The sequence below is a fragment of the Chiloscyllium plagiosum genome, chromosome 33 (assembly GCF_004010195.1).
Source record: "Chiloscyllium plagiosum isolate BGI_BamShark_2017 chromosome 33, ASM401019v2, whole genome shotgun sequence".
Classification (NCBI taxonomy): domain Eukaryota; kingdom Metazoa; phylum Chordata; class Chondrichthyes; order Orectolobiformes; family Hemiscylliidae; genus Chiloscyllium; species Chiloscyllium plagiosum.
In genome coordinates this window covers 24,351,634-24,379,288 of record NC_057742.1, presented here as the reverse complement: position 1 = coordinate 24,379,288, position 27,655 = coordinate 24,351,634, and the positions used below count along the sequence as shown (strand labels likewise).

Sequence of the window (27,655 nt, the reverse complement as noted above, 5' to 3'; positions counted from 1 at the left end):
TGTTTAGCTAACATTGCAGATAGAAATGTCAGCCCTTCCATGACCAGCAACGGTGGCGTTATCTGAACATCAACAATGTAAGTCATTGTGGGCTTCGTCATTCAGTACTTAGTAATGATTCAAAATCACTGTACTGTTTCTTTATTTGGAACCATGCTAAAATAACACATACTTTTCACAGAAGCACTTTAACCAGTACACCAAAAATAGTGCACCCGTCTCGTGTTAATGACTGAGCGTGCCTACTATCTGGCAACAAGCTGAAAGTGTTGAGAATGATCAATGGGCAGAGAAAAGGCAGGGTAAAGTAGATGTCACAGCAGAGGACAAAGATAGTTCCGTTCTTTAAGACTGGCAACATCTTAATTAGCACACACATCACAATAGGCAGCAAATCTTCCAAAGTGTAAATTTGCGTATGAATAAGAACCGAGAAAGCAGCTGCCATGACGACAGCTAACTTTTCTTGTTCACTTTACAGCCTTCCTGGCAAAGATGAATAATAATTGTCTCTGCAAGACACCGTGTTATCTAACGCGATACAACAAGGAGCTGTCCATGGTAAAGATTCCAAGCAGGACTTCGGCAAAGTATCTTGAAAAGAAATTTAACAAAACTGAAAAATACATTTCGTAAGTTACATGCTGATAATATGAACATCTTTGTTGTTTTCAGAAAATAAGCCGGCAGTTTCAGATTTCTTCCATATCCTGAGCATGTGACCATGTTCTAACTTATAATCAGGGTCTTTTCTTAGTAGCATTAATTGTTACTCCAGCATTTCAAGTAGTCAGTGCAATTTATATTGTATACCATGGGTAATCCCCTTCTTTTATCTTGCATCAGTAAGAGTGATAACACATTAAAGTAAGCACAGAAATAATAATTTTCCTAACTTAGACAAAAATATATTAACGCCATCTGGATAGACTTGTTCATTCACCCTCAAAAACGTGCACAATAGAATGCCACAACCCATTGGACAAAGTGCATTTCCATCAAATTTCTCTGTTTCATACAAATTCCACTTTTAATACATTTGCAACTAGTTAATATTCTGTTAGTGATCCACCAGTCATTCCACTCTCTTTATTTCCCAGTGTCATCCTGCTGTTTCCACTGTGCCAGTTGACAACTTTCCCATTTTATCAGTTGGCTAATTAGACAATTGTTAGCTCAGTTGGCTGGACATCTGGTTTGTGATACAGAGTGATGATAACAGTGTGGGTTCAATTCCTGAATTAGTTAGGGTAGCCATGAAGGGCTTTCCTTTCCAACCTCTCCCCTTATCTGAGGCATGGCAATCTTCAGGTTAAACATCACCAGTCACCTCTCTCTAATGTGAGAGCAGAACTATAATTAGACAACAAAGTAAATGCAACTGGATGTCCACCCAGATTGTTTTCATATCATTTGACCATCCCACTTTCCCTTCTAACATATTTCGTTCCTTCTCTTTTTTTCAATTTTTATCTTGCAGTTATGAAATGAAATAATGTTATGAAATAATCGCAAAACAAAGATTAGGAGATTTTCTTTCTCTCAGCCAAGTCATGAGCATCTGGAGTTCTCTTCCTCAAAGTTAGTGAAAGCTGGGTCATCATATTTATTCAAAACAGAGTTCGATTTTTGACAGACAAAGGAGTCGTGGGCTTTGGGGTGCAGACAGGAAAGAGGAACTGAGTGCAAAACTAGATCAGCCATGATCTTACTGAATGGTGGATCAAGTTCAAAGGAAAAAATGCCCACTCATTCTTCTAAATCCTTTGCTCCTGTGTTTCTATGTTAATGCCCAACAAGGAAATGAGCCAAATTCACTGTGAAGGAAGGCACTGATTTACATTCCTGCTTTTCACCATACATGTATTTTCCCAACATGTATATACTATTGATCTTCTCCTGTTACCTACCTTACCACTATTTGAAATAGCATTATTTGGTTTTAAAAAGCATCGAGTCATAGAACTTACAGAACAGAAAACGTACACACAAGCATCACAGAGGAAAGAAATATCCTCTATTCAGATGCATATTTTTATCTGTTCCTGTTTAAATCTTGATGTTTAACTAAATTAAAAACCTTTAATTTTTACTTTTTTTGACTAATAGGTAGTTATTTTTGGGTTAACCTCTTGTCCACTCCTTTTTTTTATATATATTATTCAACTTTCTTCAACGAGGTCAGATTGTTCTTCAGGTATTCAAATCAACCACTTGTTTTGACCACACTTGTACATTGTAGGTCTTTCACCAGTTTGCTGTAAATTACTACATTGTACTATCCTACAGAATTCTGTGGATGTTGAAATGACAAAAAAAGAATCAGGGGATAAAGGTAGCAGGACTGGAGAGGTTCCTGCAAAGTACAAAATGGTCAATCAAGTCAAGACACTTACTCTGACATATTTTGGAGCAAGTATCAACAAAATAGATTGACACCCCAGTGTTACAAAGTGGTGGAAACACTATAAAATGGATATTAACCTCTTTGTGTTGGTACTTTGTGTTGAAGTTTGGCAGCTCTTTGATTTATTTTTAGTACACAGGCACTTCAGTCACTCCACTTCTCTCCATTACTGTCTGTCACAAGAGGTTCTCTCAGGTTTTGTTAAAGCAATTGCGCTAAGTCAGTCTGCAATTGCTTCTATCAAGGGGCAGGTCAGCAGTGGCACCCGGAATACCAGATGGCCAGCTTTTCATTTACATCAACAACAACTGTTTATATTTACGTCACACATTTAATGTAATTGAACATCTAAGGTACCTCACAGGAGCACTATTAAAGAAAATTTGACACCGAACCTCATGAAGAGATATTAGGTCAGATCACCAAGTCTTTGTCAAAGATATAAGCTTCAAGGAATGCCTCAACATTGAGATAAAGGGTGGGATTTCCCAAGCTTGGGGCATTGGCTATTGAGGCACTGCTTTCAATGATAACTGGAACTGAACAAGAGGACAGAATTAGTGGAGCTCAGAAGATTATAGAGGCCAGGAGAGGCAAGCAATATAGAGATTTGAAAACAGTGATAAGAATTTTGAGACTTTGCTTGACCAGGAAGGAATATATTCAGCAAGCACAGAGGTAATACAGGAACAGGATTTGCTGGGAATTACTATGTGTTCAACTATGTTTTGAATTATATCTATTTTACAGTTTGAAAGACAAGCCAGGATTCTGTTGGAATAATCTAAAAGTAACAGCGACATACATAAGGGTTTCAGCAGAAAATAAATTGAGGCAGGGTGAAGTTAAACAATGTTATGGAAGTGGAAATAGGTTTTCTAAGAGGGTACATGAACATGAGGTCAGATATTCATCTGAGGGTCAAATGTAACACTAAGGTTACACTGACTGGCTTAATCTCACATAGATGCCAGGGAGTGGGATGGTGTCAGTAGCGAGGAAACAATGTTTGGAACATGCAATGAAAACAATGAATTTGGTTTTAGCAATATTTAATTGAAGGAAATTTCTGTCCGTCCATGATTGCATGTTGTCTATACAGTTTGATAATTTAGAAACAGCAAAGGAGCCAAAAGGGGAGGTGGTAAAATGGAACTGGGTATCATCAGTGTACACGTGAACATTAGTGCTATGTCTTCAGAGATATTACCAGCAAGTCAGAAATAGGAAGGCGTTAATAGTAGATGCTTCATTCAAAACATAAATCAGCATTTTCTCAAGAAATCAAAAGTTCCACATTATGTTCTGGCTAATTTCTGTTTGTTATGAGGACCTAGCTTGTTGACCTAGGCAGTACTTTAAAGATGGAGATGTGACACAGTCCTGATTATTGGGCAAAGCTTACAGGAAATAATGGTTACATGTACAAAACAAGGACGGAAAGCGATCTGATGATTAATGCAGAAACGCTAAGGAACACAAGCATATTACAGTTACATGTTTCAGTTTCAAACTCAACTTTAAGCATTTATATTCTTCATTCCCAGTTCTTGTGTGTATTTCCATGTCAGGATAAGAAACATAGATATATCTCCTCGGATCACTTCTGAGGAATTAACATGGCTCCCAACCCAGAATATTAAGTGGGCATGCTACTCCATTCATTTAGTGTCTGGTTTCCATGGCTATAATTATGGAAATAATCACAAATGATTACAGTCTCTCCTTTCTTTTCATTCATGTACTTATGCAGCAACATTTGGTGTACACAAAGAGGTTCTATTTAAGCACATATTTTTAAAGTTTTGACCACAATTCAAATCTTCCCTCCAGATCTCACCAGAGAAAAATGAACCTTTTTCTTCAGCAGTTACTTTTTTTTGGGTTCTTACAGAAATATGTTTATAAAATGCATTTTTTCACCATTTTGAATGAATTGAGATGCTGAAACAACACCAGTATTTCAAAGTGTAGGGTTTAATTTGTTATGACAGCTCCAGTGCATTGGTGTGCAACTCCAGTCAGGGCTGCAGACACTATTCAAACAGATTAACCATTGGGAGTTTGCAACAGAAAGTCGTCCTGCTCCCAATGTCCTCAGAAACTCTGATGGGAGGTCATAGTGAGCAACATTCCAATTTTGAAGTATCATGCTTACTTATGTTGTCAAGTTCTGAAGACTGGAGAAATTACTTTGTCAACTTCTGCTCCCTCTGTGTAAGGGTAAGATCACCATAATCTTATCATACCATAGCGCTGCTCTCTCATTACAGATAGAAATGTCTTGGTGGCGAGTCCTTCACGGTAACCTCAGCCAGTGTAGAAATGGAACCCACTCTGCATTACAAACCAGCTGTCCAGCCAACTGAGCTAACTGACCCCTGAGCTTCTGGTGTAATGTGGCTTGCTATAATGTAAAATCTAGGTTCATCTTGGGTGACATAATGGCTTTGGGCAGAAGCCACTTTTTCACGTCCATGTGAAATAGGCACCATGTCTATAACGGAATGCATTTCATGATGAGGTAACCCTTCCCCTAACCTAGCTGTCTTTAAAACTTTTATCAGCTCTATCTTTAATTGATTCAAGTGAACTGAGGCATTTTAGCTCAGTGAGCCATCCAGTCTGTGGCATGACACAGTCAAGCCTGTCATCCCAAATCCCAGTTTCGTTGGACCAACATCCCAAATGAAAAAGGAGATCATGTCAACCACCGCAGACTCAATCCTTTCAAAGTTAAGAAAAGTGCTATGTGGGAGGCAACAGAATTGAGTGTGAAGGACAAACAAAACTAATATTAATCAAATGACTGGAAGTTGGGATAAATACTAGTTTTGTTCATGTACTAAAATGTAAATATGTGATTTATTGGAGACAAGTTTCAAATGGATTTTTCAGAATGTTTTGACTACTGAGGAATTAAAATAAATGAACTTAATTATTTTAATAAGCACTACTACTCACAAGTAACTTTGAAATGTATACTGGTAAAGTCTGGAATAGTAGAAGGATGGAAATCCCATTCCCAAATTTTGTTTAGCTCAATTTATAACTAAAGTCTCAAAAGATCTCAGTTTGACCATTCAATGAACTGCTACAGGAGATAGCATGTGTTTAGTGGATAGGAATGTTACAATACTCAGTCTGATATTGGTGTTGCAAATTGAGCAACTTACAAAAGAAAATGTATGGAATAGAAATACCCTCATGATACAGTTGATTGTGGCGGGGAGTTGATTTTGTTTGCTACTTGAGGTTAAATTCTTTTATACTGATATTTATGTTTACATCACAAATAGAAGAGGAGTATGTTTGCACTCAGTAAATATTGCCAAAATGTTATTTATTTTAGGTGTTAATGAGAATCTGTAATAACAAATGGCAAACTCATGAATTATACAGTATTCTATTCATAAAATAAATTCCAATTACGATTCTTATGTTAGTTTGCTATAATATAAATAAATCTCCCTGATTTGAGTGATGATTTACACACAACCGATTATTGCAAATTTGCTTCATGATTACCAAAGGTAATGTTTATTAAATCAAATTCTGATTTTATTGTTTGAGATTTCAGATTTTTCCCAGATTTTGGGAGTTGACAATTCATGCAAAAAATCTGTGACCTTGATGATGATGATGTTGGCAGGACATCATAGACAACAAGTTTCAGAATGTCTTGACCATTACAATGCAGCAGATGGATAGTGCCATCCAGAGACAGCTTTGAACCAGTCTTTTCAGTCTGAGTTCCTGATTGTGAGCCATTTTAAATTCTGTTAACTCCCAGCAGCTTGCTATTAAAGTAGTTCCAAGTGAACTGTGACTTTACCTAAAAGTAGTCTCCCAGTTACTTGAAGGAAATATTAGTCAGTTGTAATTTCAACTAGAAAACATCCTTTTTTATTTCAGTGTGTCTGTGAATACATGTATATTTAGTCTGAATGAATGGAATTGAATTACATAGGCATTGACAGAGGATATTTCAGAGTCAGATTCTTTGGACGTGTACACGTGCTACAAATTTCAATGTTGGCTTTGTGATCTCTTTTGGTACTGTGCCATATCCAAAATGTGAAGTAAAAATATTAGGCTGCAAATAGGAGCAACTTTATTTTCAAGAACTAAGCTGACAAAAATAAACACACTCTTACTGCACACACTTGAATATGCTCCTGGAGACACATCAACACTCACATTTGTACATTTAAATGCACACTTATGTACTCACTCAAACATCTATACAAACATTTCATTTGCTTTTTTTATGGGTTTTTTTGTTGCAGGGAGAATATTTTAGTACTGGACGTATTCTTTGAAGCATTGAACTATGAAACTATTGAACAGAAGAAAGCATATGAAGTGGCAGGCTTACTTGGTGAGTGATTGAATTTAATGAGCTGCATTGAGTGTCCATTAGTGTCTACTTAAAGGTGCAATTGGCCTGTCTTAGCCAGGAAGTACCACCTTCTATCTCATCAGCAAGCTATAAATATAATTCCTTCACAAAAGATTATTCATTTCCTGCAGCATCAGAGCAACTTCTGATGTCCTAATGTTAGAAAGTAACAACGGACCATACATAATAAGAGTTACAGCAGCAAAAATCCACATTGATGCATGCTTCCTTTTGAAGATGCACAAATAATTTAGCACCATGCCTCAATATGACACCAAGATCATCATAAATAAATATTGCATGATAGTGAGTTTCCTGGCTCTTGATAATAAATTAAATCTTTCAAAGCAGGACAATTAAGAGTCAGCTGCTACTGTGACCCTAGAAATGCATTGGTGGTCATCTTTTCAGATTCGATAGACAGTAGAATAGTTCCTATGGATTGGAGGATGCATAACATAAACCCACCATCTAAGAAAAGGAGGTAGAGAGATAACAGAGAATTGGAGACTGGTTTGCCTGTTTTCGGAGATGGGCAAGATGCTCGACTCTACTAAAAATGATTTCATAGCAGAGCACTTGGAAACCAGTAGCAAGATCAGACAGAGTCAGCAAGGATTTACAAGAGGAAATCATGCTCGACAAATCTACTGGATATTTTTGAGGATGTAGCTATTAGAGTGGATAAGAGGAGGCAGTAGATGTGGTTCATTTGGACTGTCAGAAGGCTTTCAATAAGGTTCCACATAAGAGATTAGCATGTAAAATTTAAGTGCTTGAAATTTAGAGTAATCTACTGATACTGATAGTGAACTGGTTAGCAGACAGGAAACAAAGAGCAGAAATACATGGATCTTTTTCTGAGTGTCAAGCAGTGAGTGGTGGGGTATCGCAGAGGTCAGTGCTTGGACTCCAGCTACTCACGATATATATCAATGATATAGATGAGGGAATTAAATCAAATATCTGTAAGTGGGCAAATGAGACAAAGCTGAGTGGGAGGATGAACTGCATGCCCAATCTGGTCTGATTTGGGCAAGTGAACAAATGCATGGCAGATTCTTTGTTAGACTAGATTACCTACAGTATGGAAACAGGCCCTTCCACCGAACAAGTCCACACCGACCCTCCAAACAGCAACACACCCAGACCCATTCCCCTATCCTATATTTACCCCTCACTAATGCACTTAACAATATGGGCAATTTAGCCTGGCCGATTCACCTGACAGACACATCTTTAGACTGTGGGAGGAAACCAGAGCACCCAAAGGCAACTCACACAGACATGGGGAAAATGTGCAAACTCCACATAGACAGTTGCCCAAGGCGGGAATCAAACCCAGGTCCCTGGCACTGTGAGGCAGCAGTGCTAACCACTGAGCCACTATAGCAGATGAAGTATGATGTCAATAAATGTGAGTTGTATCACTTTGATAGCAAAAACAAGGAAGCATATTATGAATGACAATAGACTGGAAAAGGTAGGGTGCAATTGGGTGTCCTTAGATAGCAGTCACTGACAGTAAGTATAGAGGAAGATGTGAAGAAGACAGCTGTTATGTTGGCCTCCATCGTGAGAGGATTCAAAGACAGGAGCAGGAATATCTTGCTGCAATTGTACGAGGCCTTGGTGAAATCACACATGGATGGTTGTATGTGGCTTTGATCTCCGTACCTGAGGAAGGGTGTTCTGATATGGAGCGAATGCAGCAAAGGTTTACCAACTGATTTCTGGGATGCCGCATGGGAAGAAACAGAAAGCTAGAAGAATAATGGGAGAGGTCATAAAAACCTATAGAGTTCTAATGGGACTAGACAGAGTAAATGCAGGAAAGATGTTCCCAATGCTGGGGGAATCCAGAACCAGAGGAACAATTTAAGGATACTCAGTAAAGCATTCAGGAGTGAGATGAGTAGAAATTTATTCACCAGAGAGTGATAAGCCTTTGGAATTCTCTGCCACAGAAAGTGGTTGAGGCTAAAACATTGAGTGTTTTCAGGAAGGAGTTAGGAAGAATTAGTTTGGTTTGAAGGATCAAAGGGAATGGGGAGAAACTAGGAACAGGTTTCTACGTTGGATGATCAGTCATGATTATACTGAATGGTGCAGCAGGATCAATGGGCCAAATGGCTTACACTTACTTCTATGTTTCTATGTCTCTGTTTAAGATGATCCTCTTCTGAACCTGCTCATAAAATTTGAGCTTTCCACAGTACGCCCATTGCTGCTGCTGCATTGACCTTATTTGTATGTATCAAAGGGAAATATGTTGGCATAACAGCCTCAAGTTTCCTGGGTTTGCAGTGCTGGTGCTGTGCAGGTATGTTGTCCAGCGATAGATAAGGTGAAACAAACTGGATAGTGCATGTGAATGTGAGAACTCATTAACATAGTAGCAAGGGAATTATGAAGAGAGATTTCACCATTTGAAGCATTTTGTTTTATTATTCCACCAATGCAGCATAATCTGTGACCCTGCTGTTTCTCCCAAGTTGAGATTAATGCAAGACCTTTAGACCTGTTGATCTATTGCCCAGAGTCAGGAGCTCACAGGACCAAGTATGCCATTTCCTGTGAATGTACTTTTGAATGCCAACATAATAATGGCAGAAGAGCCCCACATAATGGAGCAAAGAAAATTCAATAACTATTTATTGCAAGAAACATTACATCACTGAGGTCTTCTGTAAAGACACGACATTTTGCCTTCCTCCGCTCATTGTTCAGATGGATGTTAAAGATTTGAGATAACATGTAGGAGAGTATGAAATCCCCAGTGTACCATCCAGGATCAATGTCACTAAAAGAAATTGCCATATAATTTGTCTTATGCATTGTTTGTGAGGCCTTGCTGTCTGCCAGTTGGATGCAGCATTTGTTTTGAGTCATCCTGAAGATGTGTAAAGGCCCGATATAAATGCCTGTTTCATTTCTATGTATTGGTCAGAGACTCCATTTCTTTTGTAAGGGTGTGCAAAATTATCAAAAACAATCTGATCTTGGCTCGTCTGAACCCAAGCAGGAAACTTAAAACAAATTGAGTATCTTTGGAAAAGCCATAAGTTGTCAGAGATCACACTTAAATTGCTTAGTGCATAAGCAGAAATTGCTGGAGAAACTCAGCAAGTCTGGCAGCATCTGTGGAGAGGAAACAGAGTTAATGTTCCTGAAGAAGGGTCACCAAACCTGAAACATTGACTCTGCTTTATCTCTACAGGTGCTGCCAGGCCTGCTGAGTTTCTCCAGCAACTTCTGATTTTGTTTTTTTTATATAAATTGCTTGGCAATTTATCTTGAAGGATGATGTAATTTGACAGCTCGACATAGAAGAAAATTGTTACTCCCGTTATTGTTGCTGCAGAGTTAAATATTTCACCTGTCTTAAAATATCCCTTTTTAAAAGTTCTGTAATTTTTGAAAGCTTTAAGCACGTATCATTTTAGTAAAGGACAGAATAAAGGTTGCTTCACTCAAGAATATTCATTCCGTATGCCTCGGATGTCAGTTGCTCAAAATTCCTTCCAACATATGACAATAATACTCCAACAAATAACACGGTCAATGAATCTGCATTCACAGGATCCTAGGTAGCGACTGAAAGAATTTGTTTTTCTCTCTGAGAAAGTTTATCTGACCTTCAACTTTCTTCATATGAGAAAACAAAGGGCTGTCAAGGATCTGTTACACACTGCTGCCATCTCAACATCCAAGTTCAAGTTTCATTTAAGATTTTTTTTTATTTCCTTCTAGACGTACAGGGAATTGAAAATCTCCTGAGATAGAGTGCAGCTGCTTTTAAGGAGTATTTGGACAGAATTTAAAGTGGAATTAAAGCTCCAAAGTTTCAGCAATGTGTGAAATGATGATGAGCTGGAGCAGTATAAGGATGTCCATGCATTTTCTTCATGGCAATCCTTCCTCCTCTAAATGGGTTCAGAAAAAAGATTTGGCATAGAGTTTAATCTACAGCAGATGCTGCCAGGGGTCCAGAAACCCATTGAAAGTAGCAGTAGTTAAAGAGGTGCAGCTAGCTAGATGGAAGGCATGGTGGCTCAGTGGTTAGCACTATTGCCTCACAGCTCCAGGGATCCAGATTCGACTATAGCCTCAGGTGATGTCTGTGTGTAGTTCGCACATTCTCCCCGTGTCTGCACGGGTCCCATCCGGGTGCTCTGGTTTTCTCCCACAATCCACCAAAGATGTGCATGTCAAGTGAATTTGCCATAGCATTAGGTGCATTAGTCAGGGGTAAATATAGGGTCTGGGTGGGTTACTCTCCAAAAGGTTGGTGTGGACTTGTTGGGCCCAGTGGCCTGTTTCCATAACTGTCGGTAATCTAATCTAGCTCTTAAAAGGAAATGTGTGGTGGCAGTAAACAAATGGAATAATTGACCATAGTGCCATAAATGTGATGCCTGTGCAAAATTGCTTGTTTCGACATTAAAGACACATATGTGCAGAAAATGCACAAAAAAGACAAACCCAACAATAAAACAAAACCTGAAATAAAAATGGAAATTGCTGGAGAAACTCAGTGGGTCTGGCAGCTTCTGTGAAGAGAAAGCAAAGTCATCACTTCTGAGGAAGGGTCACTGGATCCAAAACATTGACCTAACTTTCTCTCCACAGATGTTGCCAGACCTGCTGGGTTTCTCAAAAAGAAACACGTTATCTGGCAGTAAAGATTATCTAACAGTAAAGGTATAATTGTAAGGTACATCAATTGTGAACTTGCAGATACCCTGGTCCTTAACACCTGTTTGGAAAATAAGAAGACATTTTATGGCCTATATATACACATCACATATATGTCAATCCTGAGCTGTTCATTGAGGATGGTAGAAGGTTTGAAGGCCTGCGGGCCAATACCATTTCCACTTCTTCATTGTGCTAAAATTGCACTGCACACCTTCCTGGTCCACCTTTGCCACTGGAGGAATGGTTTCTCAATGGGATCAACAATGGCTCCATATCATTAACGGTGCCAAAAATCATATCGGATACATTTTATAATTGGCAGTTCCTTTGCTCAGATATCTCTAAATTGCTTTTGGGAGAGTGGCCAATTTAGGCACCATTCTTTTATTTAATTGTTGAAAACAGACACATGCACTGCATCTCATTCATGCAGAAGCCATTAGTTGTCATGTTGTTCTCTCATGTGAATAATTACCGACAATAATTGCGTCTCACTCAGAAATCAGCTTATTTGGTATTACCTCCATTTTACGATGTACAGCAGTGAACCTTTGAAGTGAAATTGAGCTTATCTCAATAAGCTGCAAGCTTATTCCTACTTGTCTGAGGTTCTGTTCTGAATTTGGTTAATTTATGGTTGCAATCATCCTCCTGTTCTTTTATCAGGGAGATCATATATACGTATGTTTCTAAAACAGATTGAATCACATAGATCTTGCAAAAATAAACAGGAGAGCTGAGACATCAGAACATATTATCTGGTTATGGGTATTGTCCTTCTAGCTTAAGTTATTTAGTTAAATCTTCCCCACATTAGCCTTATTACCCATGAACAATATTATTAATCTTACCATCCATTAACATCATGCCATCGTATGAATGATATTAGTATAATTGTTGAAATTACAGCTGATAATTCCTAGTATTACTAACTTTCCTATCATTATTAATATAAACCAAGCCAATATTAATGATACGTTAATGATGATTTGCCTTGCGCAATGTGTTCTTTATATTTTTTTCCAAGTTATGGTTTTAAGTCTGTGCTGACCCAGAGTGGACTTTGCATATGAAAAGGCAATGCAGACTGTAGTTCACAAGCTGCAAAGGTCTTTCATGACTTCAGGTCATTACTGAAAGCATCAATGTGCCATTGTCCATCTGTATTTTGCACATCATTGCCAGTGGCCAAAAGCATGTTTTGTTTCTCTATTGGTTTACTGCTCTTCAGCATCTTTGTTGTGAATAACATAATTTAACAATAAAACTTTGTAAACAGATTGCAAGGTTAGAACCACTTTGGCAAGAAGTGAGGTAAAAATATGGATTACATCCTACCTCCCCATCATATTTTACTCAGTATGTTCACAAATGTTATGGAACATGTGTGAGGAAGCTGTAAACCAAGGACCCCTCGACCAGAGATAGAGACACTACAACTGTACCACAAGAACCCCTCAATTTATTATAGGTATTTGTCTAATTGACCTGTTCAGGCACCTTTGAACCTGGGCTTCCCTGATCCAGAGGGTAGGACACTATCAGTGGCTGCCTTGTTGATTAGAGGAGTTAAGGGGAATGTGTCAGGCAGCCTCACTCATCCATAGTTCTATCAAAGGCTTGAAGTGACCAATTAATGGCCACTTCAGGGCGGGGAAGGCAGAAACCAGGCTGTAGTTTTCACTTGACAGTTTTTGTCAGGCAGCTTTGAAGAAGACATTTTGGGGGCCTCAATGCCAATTACTATCAAGCACATGATCAAACCAGCTTTAAATCACCCCTATCCTCTAAAACATGGCACTCACTCACTCACTCACTCACTCACTCACTCACTCACTCACTCACATATGTACGTACATTTGCCAGAGAGGCTGTACAAAATCCCTGGACTTACCTGAAGCTGAGGATTAAAGAAACTTCTTGGGGTGACTACTTATAGTCCCAGCAGTGGCCAATACTCAACTCTGACCCAATGGGATATACAGAGCTGCCAGTCAATCAGCTGCAGTCTAAGATAGTACCTCCACCAAGGGAGGGGCAGAAGTTGACTCAAACAAAATTAAGGCTGATTGGTGTGATGCCAATGGACTTTTCAATCATGGTCGAATAGCATGGAATGTAATCTGTCCCTGCATAAAATTGAGGTTGTTAAGTTTAAATAAAGTATTATGTGTTAAGATACTGCTCTTTTCTTAAACACATAGACCACTGTCTCAGGTGCCACTCTCTTCAAGCTGTTCGTCCTCCAGAATCTCATCCAACTTGCCATTTTGAATGATTCTGTGGTTGGTAGTCATCCAATTAGGGAGAGTACAACAGTTAAACCTAATCCTTTCCTCACCTAACAATTGCACTTTTGAGCTTTCTGGTTTGGGTCACTTGGCAGTGAGGACCTTGACTTGTTTTCTGAAACATATTGTATCTCCTGTGGAATCAGGGATGGAATGTGGAACATTCCTCACCTGGATGGCTTAGGACGTGCAGGGCGAGAAATTGATCAATGGGTACATTAGGCCAACTGGTATTAAGATATTTATTCTGAAAATGTATTGCTGGAAAAGCGCAGCAGGTCAGGCAGCATCCAAGGAGCAGGAAAATCGGCGTTTCGGGCATGAGCCCTTCTTCAGTAGCCTGCTTGGCACACTCCCTCCTCCCTACCTTTTATCTTAGCCTGCTTGGCACACTCCTATCACCCTCACCTTATCACCCTCACCTTAACCTCCTTCCACCTATCGCATTTCCAACACCCCTTCTCCCTACCTTTTATCTTAGCCTGCTTGGCACACCCCCAGGTCATCTCCTTAAGATATTTATTGCCATCTGCAAATATAAATAGGAACTGGCCTTCCCTTCTAATTTTTACTGACTGTGTTTTCTCCTTTTTAGGTGACATCGGAGGCCAGATGGGACTGTTTATTGGTGCTAGCATTTTAACAATCTTAGAACTCTTTGATTACTTGTATGAGGTAAGATTGTAACAATATGTTTTGACACAGATTGTTTAAAGCTGAATCATATAATGCAAAGTGGTAATTCTAAAACTGTTGCTCATATTCCTACTCTGCCTCCACATATCATCAATAGTCTTTGTGCTTTCTATATGATCAAGCAGATACAAAAAGAATGCATTACTCATGTAGCGGGAAGATGTCCTCTGTTTTTGTAGTGAAATCAGAAACTTAGGAATAAATAACAAGTGTGTAATTTTGCTGCAAGCAGAAAGTGGAGAAAATCCATTTTTTAAGTGCTACTTCTAACTAGTTACAGTTATTAGATTAGATTACAGTGTGGAAACAAGCCCTTCAGCCCAACAAGTCCACACCAACCCGCCGAAGCGCAACCCACCCACACTCCTACCCCTACATTTACCCCTTACCTAACACTACGGGCAATTTAGCATGGCCAATTCACCTGACCTGCACATCTTTGGACTGTGGGAGGAAACCGGAGCACCCGGAGGAAACCCACGCAGACACGGGGAGAATGTGGAAACTCCACACAGTCAGTCGCCTGAGGCAGGAATTGAACCCGGGTCTCAGGCGCTGTGAGGCAGCAGTGCTAACCACTGTGCCACCGTGCCGCCCAGTTATATACTGAGGCAATCTTCAAATGATTAACAAATTACTGTGAGAATTAGCCTTGCAATTACTTTTTATTAATGTATGAATCTTTTGTACTCTGTACATCACGTCACTATGCTATTTTCTAACAGAGCCATTAAAATTAATAAATGCTAATATCTCATAGCCCGATTTTCCAGTAAGAAAACCTATTGATGATCAGTATTGAAAGAAAAGAAACACCCAAGATCTAAAGAGAAAAAAGAATGCTGTCACAACTCACTGGGCTGGCATGTTGGACATCAAGAATCGAGAGTGTGGTGCTGGAAAAGCACAGCAGGTCAGGCAGCATCCAAGGAGAAAGAGAATCGACGTTTCAACATAAGCCCTTCATCAGGAATGAGGCTTGAGGGAGGGGGCCATGAGAAATAAATGGGAGGGGTGTGGGGTATGGGGGTAAGATAGTTGAGGAAGCGATAGGTAGGTGAAGGTGAGGGAGAAGATGACAGATCGGAGGAGCAGGTGGAGCAGATAGATGGGAAAGGTGATGGACAGGTCAGGAGGGTGATGCTGAGTTGGAGGTTTGGGACAGGAATAATGCTGGGGAGAGGGGAAATATGGAAACTGTTGAAATCCACATTCATCCCGTGTGGTTGCAGGATCCCAAGGCGGAATATGAGGTGTTCTTCCTTCAGGCGTCGGGTGGTAAAAGTTTGGCAGTGGAGGAGGTCCAGGACCTGCATGTCCTTGACGGAGTGGGAGGTGGAGTTGAAGTGTTCAGCCATGGGCAGTGAGGTTGGTGGGTACGGTTGTCCCAGGGATGTTCTCTGAATCGATCTGCAAGAAGAGGTCCTGCCTCCACGATGTATAGGAGACCATATGCAACAGATACCGTAGATGACTTTGGTAGAGGTACAGGTAAATTTCTTTTGAATGTGGAAGGATCCTTTGGGGCCTTGGTGGTGCAGTGGTGTGGGCGCAGGTTTTGCAATTCCTGCGGTGACAGGGGAAGGTGTAGGAGTGGGGTGTGGGCTAGTAGGGGCGTGTGGACGTGACGAGGGAGTCACGGAGGGAATGGTCACTCCAGAATGCTGATAGGGGTGGGGAGGGAAATATGTCTATGGTGGTGGGGTCCATTTGGAGGTGGCGGAAGTAGCTGAGGATGATATGAATGCGGAGGTTGGTGGGGTGGCAGATGAGGACCAGGGGGTTCTGTCCTTGTTGCATTGGGAGGGATGGGGTTCAAGGGTGGTGGTGCGGGAAGTGGAAATCAAGTCCCAATGTTCCTGGAGTCATCACAGATTTGAAAAAGTTTAGACAAACTATCCAAAGTTACCATTTACATGATTAAAGAACTCAGGTTAAAATAAATTACTCTCCAGGTTTCTGCATTTAACAAGAATATATGTTTATTATGAATTAATAATTTTTAACTAATGGCAGTTAGAAAATATATATTGTTAACTTGTAATTCTATAACTTAAACTTTATCTCTTCTTAAATATACCCCTTGCAAACAGACAAATACACAAAGACAGGCAAGACATGAATCCTAAGGGTGGGATAAGAAACAAACTCAAGGGCAACACCAATTGACAGCAACATAGGATTGAATGAGTCATTTCACTTCCCTCCAATTCAATCCCTTTTTAGTTCTTTGCTATTGATAACTGGTTGCTTGCACATCGAAGTGTCTTTTATTCCTTGGTTGAGAATCTCTCCTTTCACTGCCTTTAAAGGCATTGTATTCCTCTTCCAAAGGAGGAAAGTAAGTGGAAGGCAGCTAGCTGGAGACTTTCTGGTACCTTCACAAAGGAGAGAGAGAGACACACACACATACACACGGATGTTTTGATGCTGTTTCTTTACAGGCCATGTAGTTCTCTGCTGCACTGTTCCACACAAATCATAATCAGCTGGTCAGGAACTGACCAGAACATTGTTGTCTTAAAAGCTTTTCCTTAGTTCTATGGTATCTGCTTCTGCCTCTCACTGTTTTGGGAAAAGCATACCATTGTATATAACTCACAATGTGCTCCGTAATCTTTTTTTTTTAAACGGCAACCATCTCTTTGCACAGTCTCATTGGTGCAAAGCAATATCTTCCTTTTTTACAATCCACACACCAAACCTCAAGGCAATAATAAATATGAGCTTTCCATGGCTCCACCCTGAGGACAATGTGTTTCATCACAAGGTATGCGACACACAGATAACAAGAAAATGAGGCTTACATTGATTCGTCCTTACTACAGGTATTATTTGGAGAAAGTGAGGACTGCAGATGCTGGAGGTCAGTCAAGAGTGTGGTGCTGGAAAAGCACAGCAGGTCAGGATGAAGGGCTTATGCCTGAAATGTCGATTTTCCTGCTCCTCATATGCTGCCTGACCTGCTGTGCTTTTCCAGCACCACACTCTCGACTGCAGGTGCTATTTGCTTGCATTTTCTTGGCTCACAGTTTGGAAGTTCTTTTTCAAAAGGATAAATTGAAGCCCAGGATCAGGGGCTCAGCACAAAATAGTGACATCACAGGTAAGCCAAAAGTTCAGTAGTTGGCTATAGCTACAAATTTGCCTATCTATTACAGGTTATGTTTAAATTGAAGGTAAATAGGGGAAATATTTACAGGTTACAAACTAAAAGACCAGTACAAAATTTTTAAAAATCAAATTATAACAAAGTAATTAAATAGAGAAAGCAGGGCAGACAATCTGGTATACCTGCATGATGTGGGAGCTGGTAGATCCCATTGGGTCCAGAGTGACCACATCTGATGGAGCAAGTGTTGGTTGCTTGAGGAACTCTGGCTGGGAGTTAAGGAGCTGGAGTTTGAGCTTTCAACGTTCTGGCACATCAGAGAGGGGAAGAATTACCTGGGCAGTGTATTTCAGGAAGCAGTCCCTTAGATTAACTTCCTTGAGTTCAATCAGTGGTCAGGGATAAGAGGGTGTGTGATCACGAGTGAGACAGTCAGAGGGATCCAAAGGTCGTGCTGAAGGAGGCTCAGCCCTTGAGCTTGTCTAAACAGGTTTGAGATTCTTACTTCCTGTGTGGGTGAGAGGGGGAGGATGAGAAAACTGACCATTGCACCGTGGTACATTCAAGAGGCAGGGAGAGAAGAGAAATGTTGGTGTAACTGGGGATAGTATAGTCAGGGGATTTGACACTATTCTCTGTGGCCACAGTGAATCAAGAGTTCCAAAGGCTGTGTTGCCTGCCCAGTGGGCAGGTTCAAGATATCTCATCTAGGCTGCAGAGAAACTTAGAGTGGGAGGGAAAAGATTCAGTGTTGTGGTCCTTGTGGGGACCAGCAATATAGGTAGAAAGAGGAGAAGGTCCTACTGACTGAATATGAGCAGCTTGGAGCTAAATTAGAATCAGAACCAGAACAGTAATAATCTCCAGATTACTATTTGAGCCACGAACAAATTAGCACAGTGTCAATAAGATTAAAGAGATACATGCATGGCTCAAAAATCGGTGTGGGAGAAATGGGTTTGAATTCATCGGACATTAACACCAGGACTGGGGAAGGAAGGAATTGCTCTGATGGTACGTCTCTGCCTGAGTTGTACTGGGACCGGAGTCCTGGCAAATCAAATAACTAGGGCTGTGGATAGAGCCTTAAACTAGTGTGGCAGTCAATTTAGTGGCATGGACAATTATGCAAAAGGTAAAAGGGGGGAGTGGACTCAGCAGAGGTTATTAAAGTTTCCAGAACAAGTAATGGAACAGAGAGTGTGGAAAGTGTCAGGTTTTTAAGTCAGGCACAACAGATAAGGGATAACTGTGAGAAGCGGTGGATGGGGTGGGGCGGGGTGGAGGGTGGGAGCAGTGAACACAGGACTGAGGGTGTTAAACTTTAATGCACACACTATTCGAAACAAGCTAAATGAGCTTATAGAACAGATTGAAATCAGCAGGTACAATGTTGTGGGTATTACAGAGACATAGCTATGGGGGCTCAGGTCTGGGAACTAAATATCCAAAGATACATGTCTTATTGAATGGAAAGGCAAATAGGCAGGGTAGGGGGGTGCTGGGGTTGCCTTATTAGTAAGAATTGAAATTAGATGTAGTAAGAAGTGATATAGAGTCAAAAGGCATGGAAGCTGTGTGGGTAGAGTTGAGGATAGAGCTGAAAATGTGTTGCTGGAAAAGCGCAGCAGGTCAGGCAGCATCCAAGGAACAGGAGAATCGACGTTTCGGGCATAAGCCCTTCTTCCTGAAACACATTTTCGGCTCTGATCTCCAGCATCTGCAGCCCTCGCTTTCTCTCATAGAGTTGAGGATACACAAAGGAAAAAAGCTCCTAATGGGAGTTGTGTACAGACCTCCTAGTAGCAGTCTGCATGTGGGAGAGAAAATAAATCTGGAGATAGAAAAGGCACAATTGCAATAATCATGGAGCACTTCAATATTCAAGTGGACTGAGAAAATCAAATTAGTAGCAGATCTCAAGAAAAGGAATTTGTGAAATGTCTACAAGATGTTTTTTTTGGAGCAACTTGTGGTAGAGCCCACTAGGGAACAGGCAATTCTGGGTTTGATGATGAGTAATGAGGCAGACTTGATAAAGGGAACTTAAGTTGAAAGAATCCCTAGGTGGCAGTGACCACAATATGGTAGAATTCACCCTGTATTTGAGAGGGCAAGCTTGAATCAGGTATAATAGTATTATAATTGAGTAAAGATAACTACAAAGACATGAGGGAGGACCTAGCCAGAGTAGATTGGGGGAGCAAAGCAGGGAAGATGGTGGATGGATAATTTGGGAGGCACAGCAAAAATTCATCCCAAGGAAGAAGAAACATACTGAGAGGAGGATGAGGCTACCATGGCTGACATGGGAAGTCAAGGACAACAGAAAAGCAAAAGTAAAAACACACAATGTGGTGAAGATTATTGGGAAGTCAAAGGATTGGGAAGTCTTTCAAAACCACCAAATTGTAACTAGAAAAGCAATAAAGGGGGAGAAGATGAAATGAGAGTAAACTAGCTAGTAATATAGAGTCATAGAGATGTACAGCATTGAAACAGATCTTCCTGTCTAACCTATCCATGCCGACCAGGTATCCAAACCCAATCTAGTCCCACCTGCCGGCACCCGGCCAATATCCCTCTAAACCCTTCCTATTCATATACCCGTCCAAATGTCTCTTAAATGTTGCAATTGTACCAGCCTTCACCACTTCCTGCAAGAGTTTTGTTTTAGATATCTGAAAGGTAGGAAAGAGGCAAGAGTAGGCATTGTACTGCTGGAAAATGAGGCTGCAGAGGTTGTAATGGGGAGTAAAGAAATGACAGAGAGATTGAATAGGTACTTTGCATCAGTTTTCATCGTGAAAGACACCAGCAACCCACCAGGCCTTCAAGGGAGTTGGGAGCAAAGGTGAATATAGTGACCATCACTAAAAAGAAGATGCTAGGGAAGCTGAAAGGCTGGAAGGTGGATAGATCACCTGGATGGGATGGACTACACCCCAGAATTCTGAAAGAGGAGATTGTAGAAGCATTGCTGATGATCTTTCAGGAATCACTGCTGTCAAGGAGGGTCCCAGAGAACTGGAAAATGACTAATGTAATACCCATGTTTAAGAAGGGACAGGCCAGTTAGCCTCAGTCATTGGTAAGATTTTAGAGTCCATATTATGGATAAAATTGCAGATACCCAGACGTGCATGGTAAAATAGAACTGAGACTGTATGATTTGTCGAGGGGAGGTCATGCCTGACAAATCTTTTCAAATTTTTTGAGGAGGTCACAAGCAAGTGGAACGCATTGCCACAGAAGTGTGTGGAGGCCAAGTCATTGAATGTATTTAAGACAGAGATAGATAGGTTCTTGATTGTTAAGGGGGTCAAGGGTTACAGGAAGAAGGCAAGAGAATGGGATTGAGAAATACATCAGCCACATACGAATGGTGAAGCAGATTCAATGGGCTGAATTGCCTAGTTCTGCTCTTATGTCTTATCGTCTTAATGGTCTTGGATACTGCCTTTGGATTCTTCCCGTGATTCTAACTCAAATAAGTATTCCAGCATTCCACTTTCAAAGAAGTCTTCCCCTAAGACATGACTGAGATATGTTTTCCCACACATCTGCTTTCATGTCCTTTTTGCTATTTTCACCTGAAGTTGCTTGTTTTGTCACTGTTGGTTCACTAATATCCACTTCCTCCAGATTGATAGAGAAATTTGCTTGCTTCATGTAGCTGATCAATATTAGTGTTAAACAAGAATTCTTCACTGGAACATCTATTGATTTGAATGATCATGTCAGACTCAAAAACAATTGCCAGAGGCCAACTCCTGACTATTGTTCTGAGCTATATACATCCAATGTTTCTGAAGCAACAGCACTTAAACTTCCTAACTCCTTTTGTTTTATCTGAATCTATCAAATCTTTTTGCTCATCAAGCTGAATGGCAGTGCAACAATCAATTGTGAGGAATTTAAATCTCATTGCTTCAGGATCCAGATTCAAATTTGATGATTCTGATTGAATTTACGGTGCAGAAAATTAAAGTTCACTGTATTTCCTATTTTCTCAATCTGAGTATAAGCCCTTGTCGTCTTCATCAGTCACTAGGGAATCTCTTCACTTTAAACATTCTGGGAAGGATTAATACTTCCTGACTATCGTTTATAGCAGGAAGCTCAGCACCTGTTTTATGTTCTTTTCGTTGTACAAAGGCTGTCTGCATACCCTTAGTTTTCCCTTCACTTGGACAACCCTATCATTCCCACAGTACTGTGTGAAGAATTAGAACATCGTGGTACCGTAGTGACTGTTAAGGAATATTCAATGATATTCTGTTCATTTAATTGCACAGAACTTACCTGTGTTTCCTTGTTCTGCTGAACATTCGGCAAAACTACTATTTCTTGAGCAGTAAAATTTAAACTTGATGGTATAGCTAAATCTACTGTATGACACTGAACAATATTTCATATTCTTCAAATTGACAAGCTTTTCTTGTTCATCATTTGTTATGACAGGATTGTAGATTCCATATTTCTGGGTTAGACCTTCTGATTTTCCTTTCATCGATTGTTTCTTTGCCACAATTAGCATTTTCTTCTGAATCGACTAAAACAGTTTGATTACATGTTGAAGTTTTGCTACTACGTGATATATATGACAAGTTTTACAGAATTACATGACATCCTTAGGAAGTCTTAACCATATAAAATGCCTGCTTATTGATGTTCTTATTCTTTCATGTCCTGCCATAAGAATTTTATGTGCTACACACAATATCTCCTTACAATATCTGAGCAGTACCACTGTTTGACAGAAAACCATTGGACAGTGCTTCATCCAGAGGTCTGTGAGGGTATTTCCATTTCCTCAATGGAACGCCATTTTAACATAATAGCACTCTGGAACTCCTTCAGTCACTGCCTCAGCATGTGCTGCCTGTGCTAACTTGTTTATCTCCAGACCTGCTTTCTATGCCTCAGTCACTGAAGACTTGTCTAATATTGTTTTGAATTATTCTTAGCATTGGGGAAAGTTTCAACTACTCTGACAATAGCCAGTAGTACTATATCGACTGCTGATGGTTGAACTTTGTTTAGCCATTGCTCTAGTCACCACATACAATGGAAAAATATCTGCAACTTGTTCCATCTCTTTAACCTCCCTTGGGCTCTCTGTGATTATCGGCAAAGTTATATCTTCACTCGAACCAAACAGTTACCCAAGAGTAAGTCTACTTCATCTACAGATAGTTTCTCAACTACTCCAACTACCACCAGCCTGGAGAACAAGTCACACTCCATTTGCACTTTGCACATTGGAACTGGGCTATCTGAAAGTCTTCTACCATTTATGAACACTTTGGCTTTCATTGAATTACTTGGAAGGAAAACTAGATCATTTTCAGGTGGAAGATTCTGAATAGTTCCTTTAATATAGTACTAGGTTTAGCAGCATCATTGTCAGAAAGAGAAGTTGGATTGAATTCTATTTAGTTAAGTCCACGTTGCAGCGGTGTTTTTGAAGAGTTTCTTTTCCTTTATTCATAGCAGCATTTATTGCCCATCCCTCATTGCCTAAGGGTCAGTTCAGAGTCAACCACATTGCTGTGGGTCTGGAGTCAATGTAGGTCAGACCAGGTAAGGATGGCAGTTTTCTTCCCTCAGGATATTTGTGAATCAAATGGGTTTTCCCAACAAAGGGTTCCTGATCATCATTACACTCTTAATTGCAGATTTCATTTTTTAAAATTAAAATTCAATTATCTACTGTGGTGGGATTTGAACCTGGGTCCTCAGAACATTATCTGGATTAACAGTCCAGGGATAAAAGCAAGATTTTCTCTTCATTTCTTACCAATTTCGCTGCATTAAGTACCCACCTCATGGCAGCCATCAGGTCTAATTCCAACCTTATCCTACAATGCACCATTCACAGAACAACTCACCAGTCTGAGGATCTTGCAGAATTTGCCAGTATACCTTGCACGATCTGTAAAAGGCTGTTGTGCTAACAGATAAGCAATGTCAAGGTAGAGCTGCCCTGCATGGTGCCTGACATCTACTCCAGATGGGGGGAAATCCACTGTGAGGGCAGGGACTGGTAGGTTCTGGCAAACGATGTTGTATGCAGATGGGATTTCCTCTTGTCCCAGGACCAGCAGTGAGGCCATGACACCAGAATATACCAGTCTAATCGGAGGTTGCCACCCAGGCTAAAGTAATCTCGGCCATCTGGAAGTATGCACAGTGTTGCAGGAAGTAGGCCAATGACTTCCTCCATTCCAACAGTGTAATTCAACCATCTTCTCTCCTATACTTTCCACTCGCTCTATGTCTGTAACTATACCTGCCTCCCACCAATACCCAGGCTCTACCACTCTCACTGTTGCCTGCAACAACTTCACTCACTTATTGTCACCCCTACCAATGCCACTAACCTTGTATGCCCTCATGTGCTGCCTACTCACTCATTCGGGATACTGGCCCACCATCCCTCAAACTACTAGCTGTGCCAAACACTTTCACCTCTCTTAATAACTGTCTCTCTCTCATTCCAAGATGAAAACAGACCCCATTAGGGCAGGAAGAATCAAGACAGGTTTTAGATCCTCAGCTTCTTACACCTTATGAGAAGAGCATACTGACTCTGCCATTAGGGACTGACTAACCATAGACACGCCCTGCACTGGTTTTGAGCTCTGTGGCTTTCTGTGACCCCCTGAATGAAGGTTATTCCTTTGACTTTACCGAGATCCTCTGACAACCATAATGAACTTCCTTCCTTTGTGTCTACACTAAATGGCAAGGCAAGGCATAAGTAATATGAACCTGGTATTGTGGATGAGGGGGAAAAAATGATAAGGCAAGAGGATGTAGAGCATTAGTTGCTGTGTACATTCAGATAGGATCAGAGTGACTGTGTACCATGTAAGTGGATCAGTGATGTTATGTGAGTTATTAGAGGCTGGCACATATCAAATGCCAATATCCATGGATACGTGTAGCATGTGGCTGGTGTTCATGGAATATACCCTGAGATGTTGGCAGCCAGTATCCAACATGGAGGTCCTTCGGAGCAAATGGTGACCAGAGTTCACCAGCTGAAAATGTGTTGCTGGAGAAACGCAGCAGGTCAGGCAGCATCCAGGGAACAGGAGAATCGACGTTTCGGGCATAAGCCCTTCTTCAGGCTTATGCCCGAAACGTCGATTCTTCTGTTCCCTGGATGCTGCCTGACCTGCTGCGCTTCTCCAGCAACACATTTTCAGCTCTGATCTCCAGCATCTGCAGACCTCACTTTCTCCTCAAAGAGTTCACCAGCTACCCACTCCGACTTACATAGCAAATTTCCTCAACGTCTAGTCTGTTGGATGAGTTTGGTAAGGTCAGAACCTGAATATTAATGAGGTAATTTGGGTTGCCAACAACCTATTTGACATGTATTAATCCGCATCAATTGACAACTCACCACTAGCTAGAGGGAATCTCGCCACACTAACTGCAAAAAGCAGAAAAGGTGGCATGAAAGGATGTTGACTTTGTAATGGGCCTGGCAAGACATCTCATTCAATTCTGCCACACTTCTCACCACAGCCCATGTCGCTCAGACCCTTAAAAGATTCTGACAGTTATCTTCCCTTTTGACAAAAACCTTTCATATCTCTCATCTTCTCTGTTCATCTCATCTGTATTCAATAGCAGTTTCAACCTCTAATTTCTTGATTGGAGTTAAAACTATAACGATGCATGGTGTTTTCACTTGGAATTCTCTTTTTCAACTCATTCTTATGAAACCCAGTAATACTAATGGGCTTCTTTTGCAACTTCCAGCATTCTGAATTAAACTGTCTCACTCTATTTAGGGTGGCATGGTGGCTCAGGGATTAGCACTGTTGTCTCACAGTGCTAGAGACTCGGGCTTGATTCCTGCCACATAACTGTATGTGTGGAGTTTGCACATTCTCTTCATGTCTGTGTGGATTTCCTTCGGGTGCTCCAGTTTCTTCCCACAATCCAAAAGATGTGCCGGTCAGGTGAATTGGCCATGCTAAATTGTTCATAGTGCATTAGTCAGGGGTAAATGTAGGGTAGGGGTCTGGGTGGGTTACTCTTTGGAGGGTCGATGTGGACTCGTTGGGCTGAAGGGCCTGTTTCTATACTGTAGGGAATCTAATCTAATTACAATACAACTTATACTTTCAATTCTCACTTCCACCCTCCGGGTTTATCTTGAGAAGACATTCCCAGCTGTCCTTTTTAAATCCTTACTCCTTGCTTCCCTTTCACTCCCTTATCCGTTCTCCTTTTTCAGTGTATGGGGTTGATGAAGAAAATATTTAGTTCTTTGGATCAGCTTATAATCACCTACCATTTCTGCTGCCTGCTTAACAATTGCAATCCCTTGCTCTTCAACACTGGTGCTTATTAAATTTAGTGAATATTTAAATTCTTCCAAGAGAATTGTCTCCTGAGAATTCTACCTTCTGTTTCAACTCCTAATGGCTCTACTGGTTAAAATTATTTTGCTTAACCCTTTCAAATTCAATATAGGTTTGCCCAAACTGTTTGTGTAAACTTCAACATTTTGTCTGTATGCTTCAGGGATTAGTTCATACACACCCAGTATAACTTGATTTACAGTGACATAATCCCTAGAAACCTCCTTTGATTATGAAGCATAAAATTAGATTAGATTACATTACATTACAGTGTGGAAACAGGCCCTTCGGCCCAACAAAGTCCACACCGACCCGCCGAAGCGCAACCCACCCATACCCCTACATTTATTCCTTACCTAACACTACGGGCAATTTAGCATGGCCAATTCACCTGACCTGCACATCTTTGGACTGTGGGAGGAAACCGGAGCACCCGGAGGAAACCCACGCAGACACGGGGAGAATGTGCAAACTCCACACAGTCAGTCGCCTGAGGCGGGAATTGAACCCGGGTCTCAGGGGCTGTGAGGCAGCAGTGCTAACCACTGTGCCACCGTGCCGCCCATGAGCTTTCCTGAGCTTTATCTGTCAACTTGTTCTCTGTGGATAATGTAGAGTTTTCTTTTGGCCAATTAAATTTCTTCACATAGAATTGGTTAATTGATTGATTGATACTTGTCACTAAGATAGAGTGAGAAGTGTTATTTTGCATACTATACAGGAAGATTGTACCATACAAAGTGCATCAGGGTAGCAGAACAGAGTGCAGAATAGTGTTGCAGCCACAGAGAAGGTGCAGAAAGAGAGAAAGATCAGGATTAACATTTGAGAGGTCCAGTCAAAAGTCTGATAACAGTAGGGAAGAAGCCGTTCCTGAATCTGTTTTTAAGTTTTCAAACTTTTATATCTTCTGCCCAAACAAAGAGAGTAGAAAAAGTATAGTTAGGGTGGGGGGGATCTTTGATTATGTTGGTTGCTTTCCCAAGGCAATGGGAAGGTTAGATGGAGTCAGTGGATGGAAGGCTGGTTTGCCTGATGGATTGTGCTGTGTTCATGACTCTCTGTAGTTTCTTGTGGTCTTGGGAAGAGCAGTTACCGTACTATGCTGTGATGCATCCAGATAGGATGCTTTCGATGATGCATCTATAAAAATTGGTAAGAGTCCTTGTGGACTTGCCGAATTTCCTTCCCCTCCTGAGGAAGTAGAAATGGGGTGTGATGCTTTCTTGACCTTTGCATCGATGTAGGTGGACCAGGACAGATTGTTGGTCATCATCACTCCCAGGAATGTGACGATCTCAACCAACTTCACCTCCGCACAGGGGCATGTCTTCTGCTCCACTTCCTGAATTCAGTGACCAGCTCCTGACATTAATGGAGAGATTTTTGTCTTCAATTTTTAAGTGCTGGGTTTGGAAACCCTATAATCAGAAAACATCTGCCTCCTGAGTGAACTGTAAGTCACTATCACCACTTCTAAATTTGATTGTTCCTCCAAGATTCTTTCAGCCCTTTGTTAATCAAGCAAATGCAAGCTTGTATTCTTCCTTCCAAATGTATCACCTCACATTTTAAATTGAAATTAATTTAACAATCATACTTGCACTGTGCCTGTGTAGCAATGACTTATTATTTTTAAAAATCACACAACACCACGTT

At 40.7% G+C, this 27,655-nt stretch overlaps 1 protein-coding gene across 5 annotated transcripts in view; it reads left to right on the top strand.

Annotated features, from left to right (window-relative positions):
- The window catches only part of LOC122539947 (acid-sensing ion channel 2-like), a 1,330,135-nt gene that overhangs the window by 1,252,074 nt on the left and 50,406 nt on the right, over positions 1-27,655 (top strand). For 3 of the 5 annotated variants that reach the window (XM_043675161.1, XM_043675160.1, XM_043675159.1), the window contains 3 exons: positions 482-632; positions 6,697-6,788; positions 14,397-14,476. In XM_043675161.1, coding sequence (XP_043531096.1) covers positions 482-632; positions 6,697-6,788; positions 14,397-14,476 — 323 coding nt within the window. Of the gene's footprint in view, positions 1-481; positions 633-6,696; positions 6,789-14,396; positions 14,477-15,257; positions 15,416-27,655 lie in introns of those variants that run through there. The other 2 variants (XM_043675162.1, XM_043675163.1) reach the window with 2 other exon arrangements.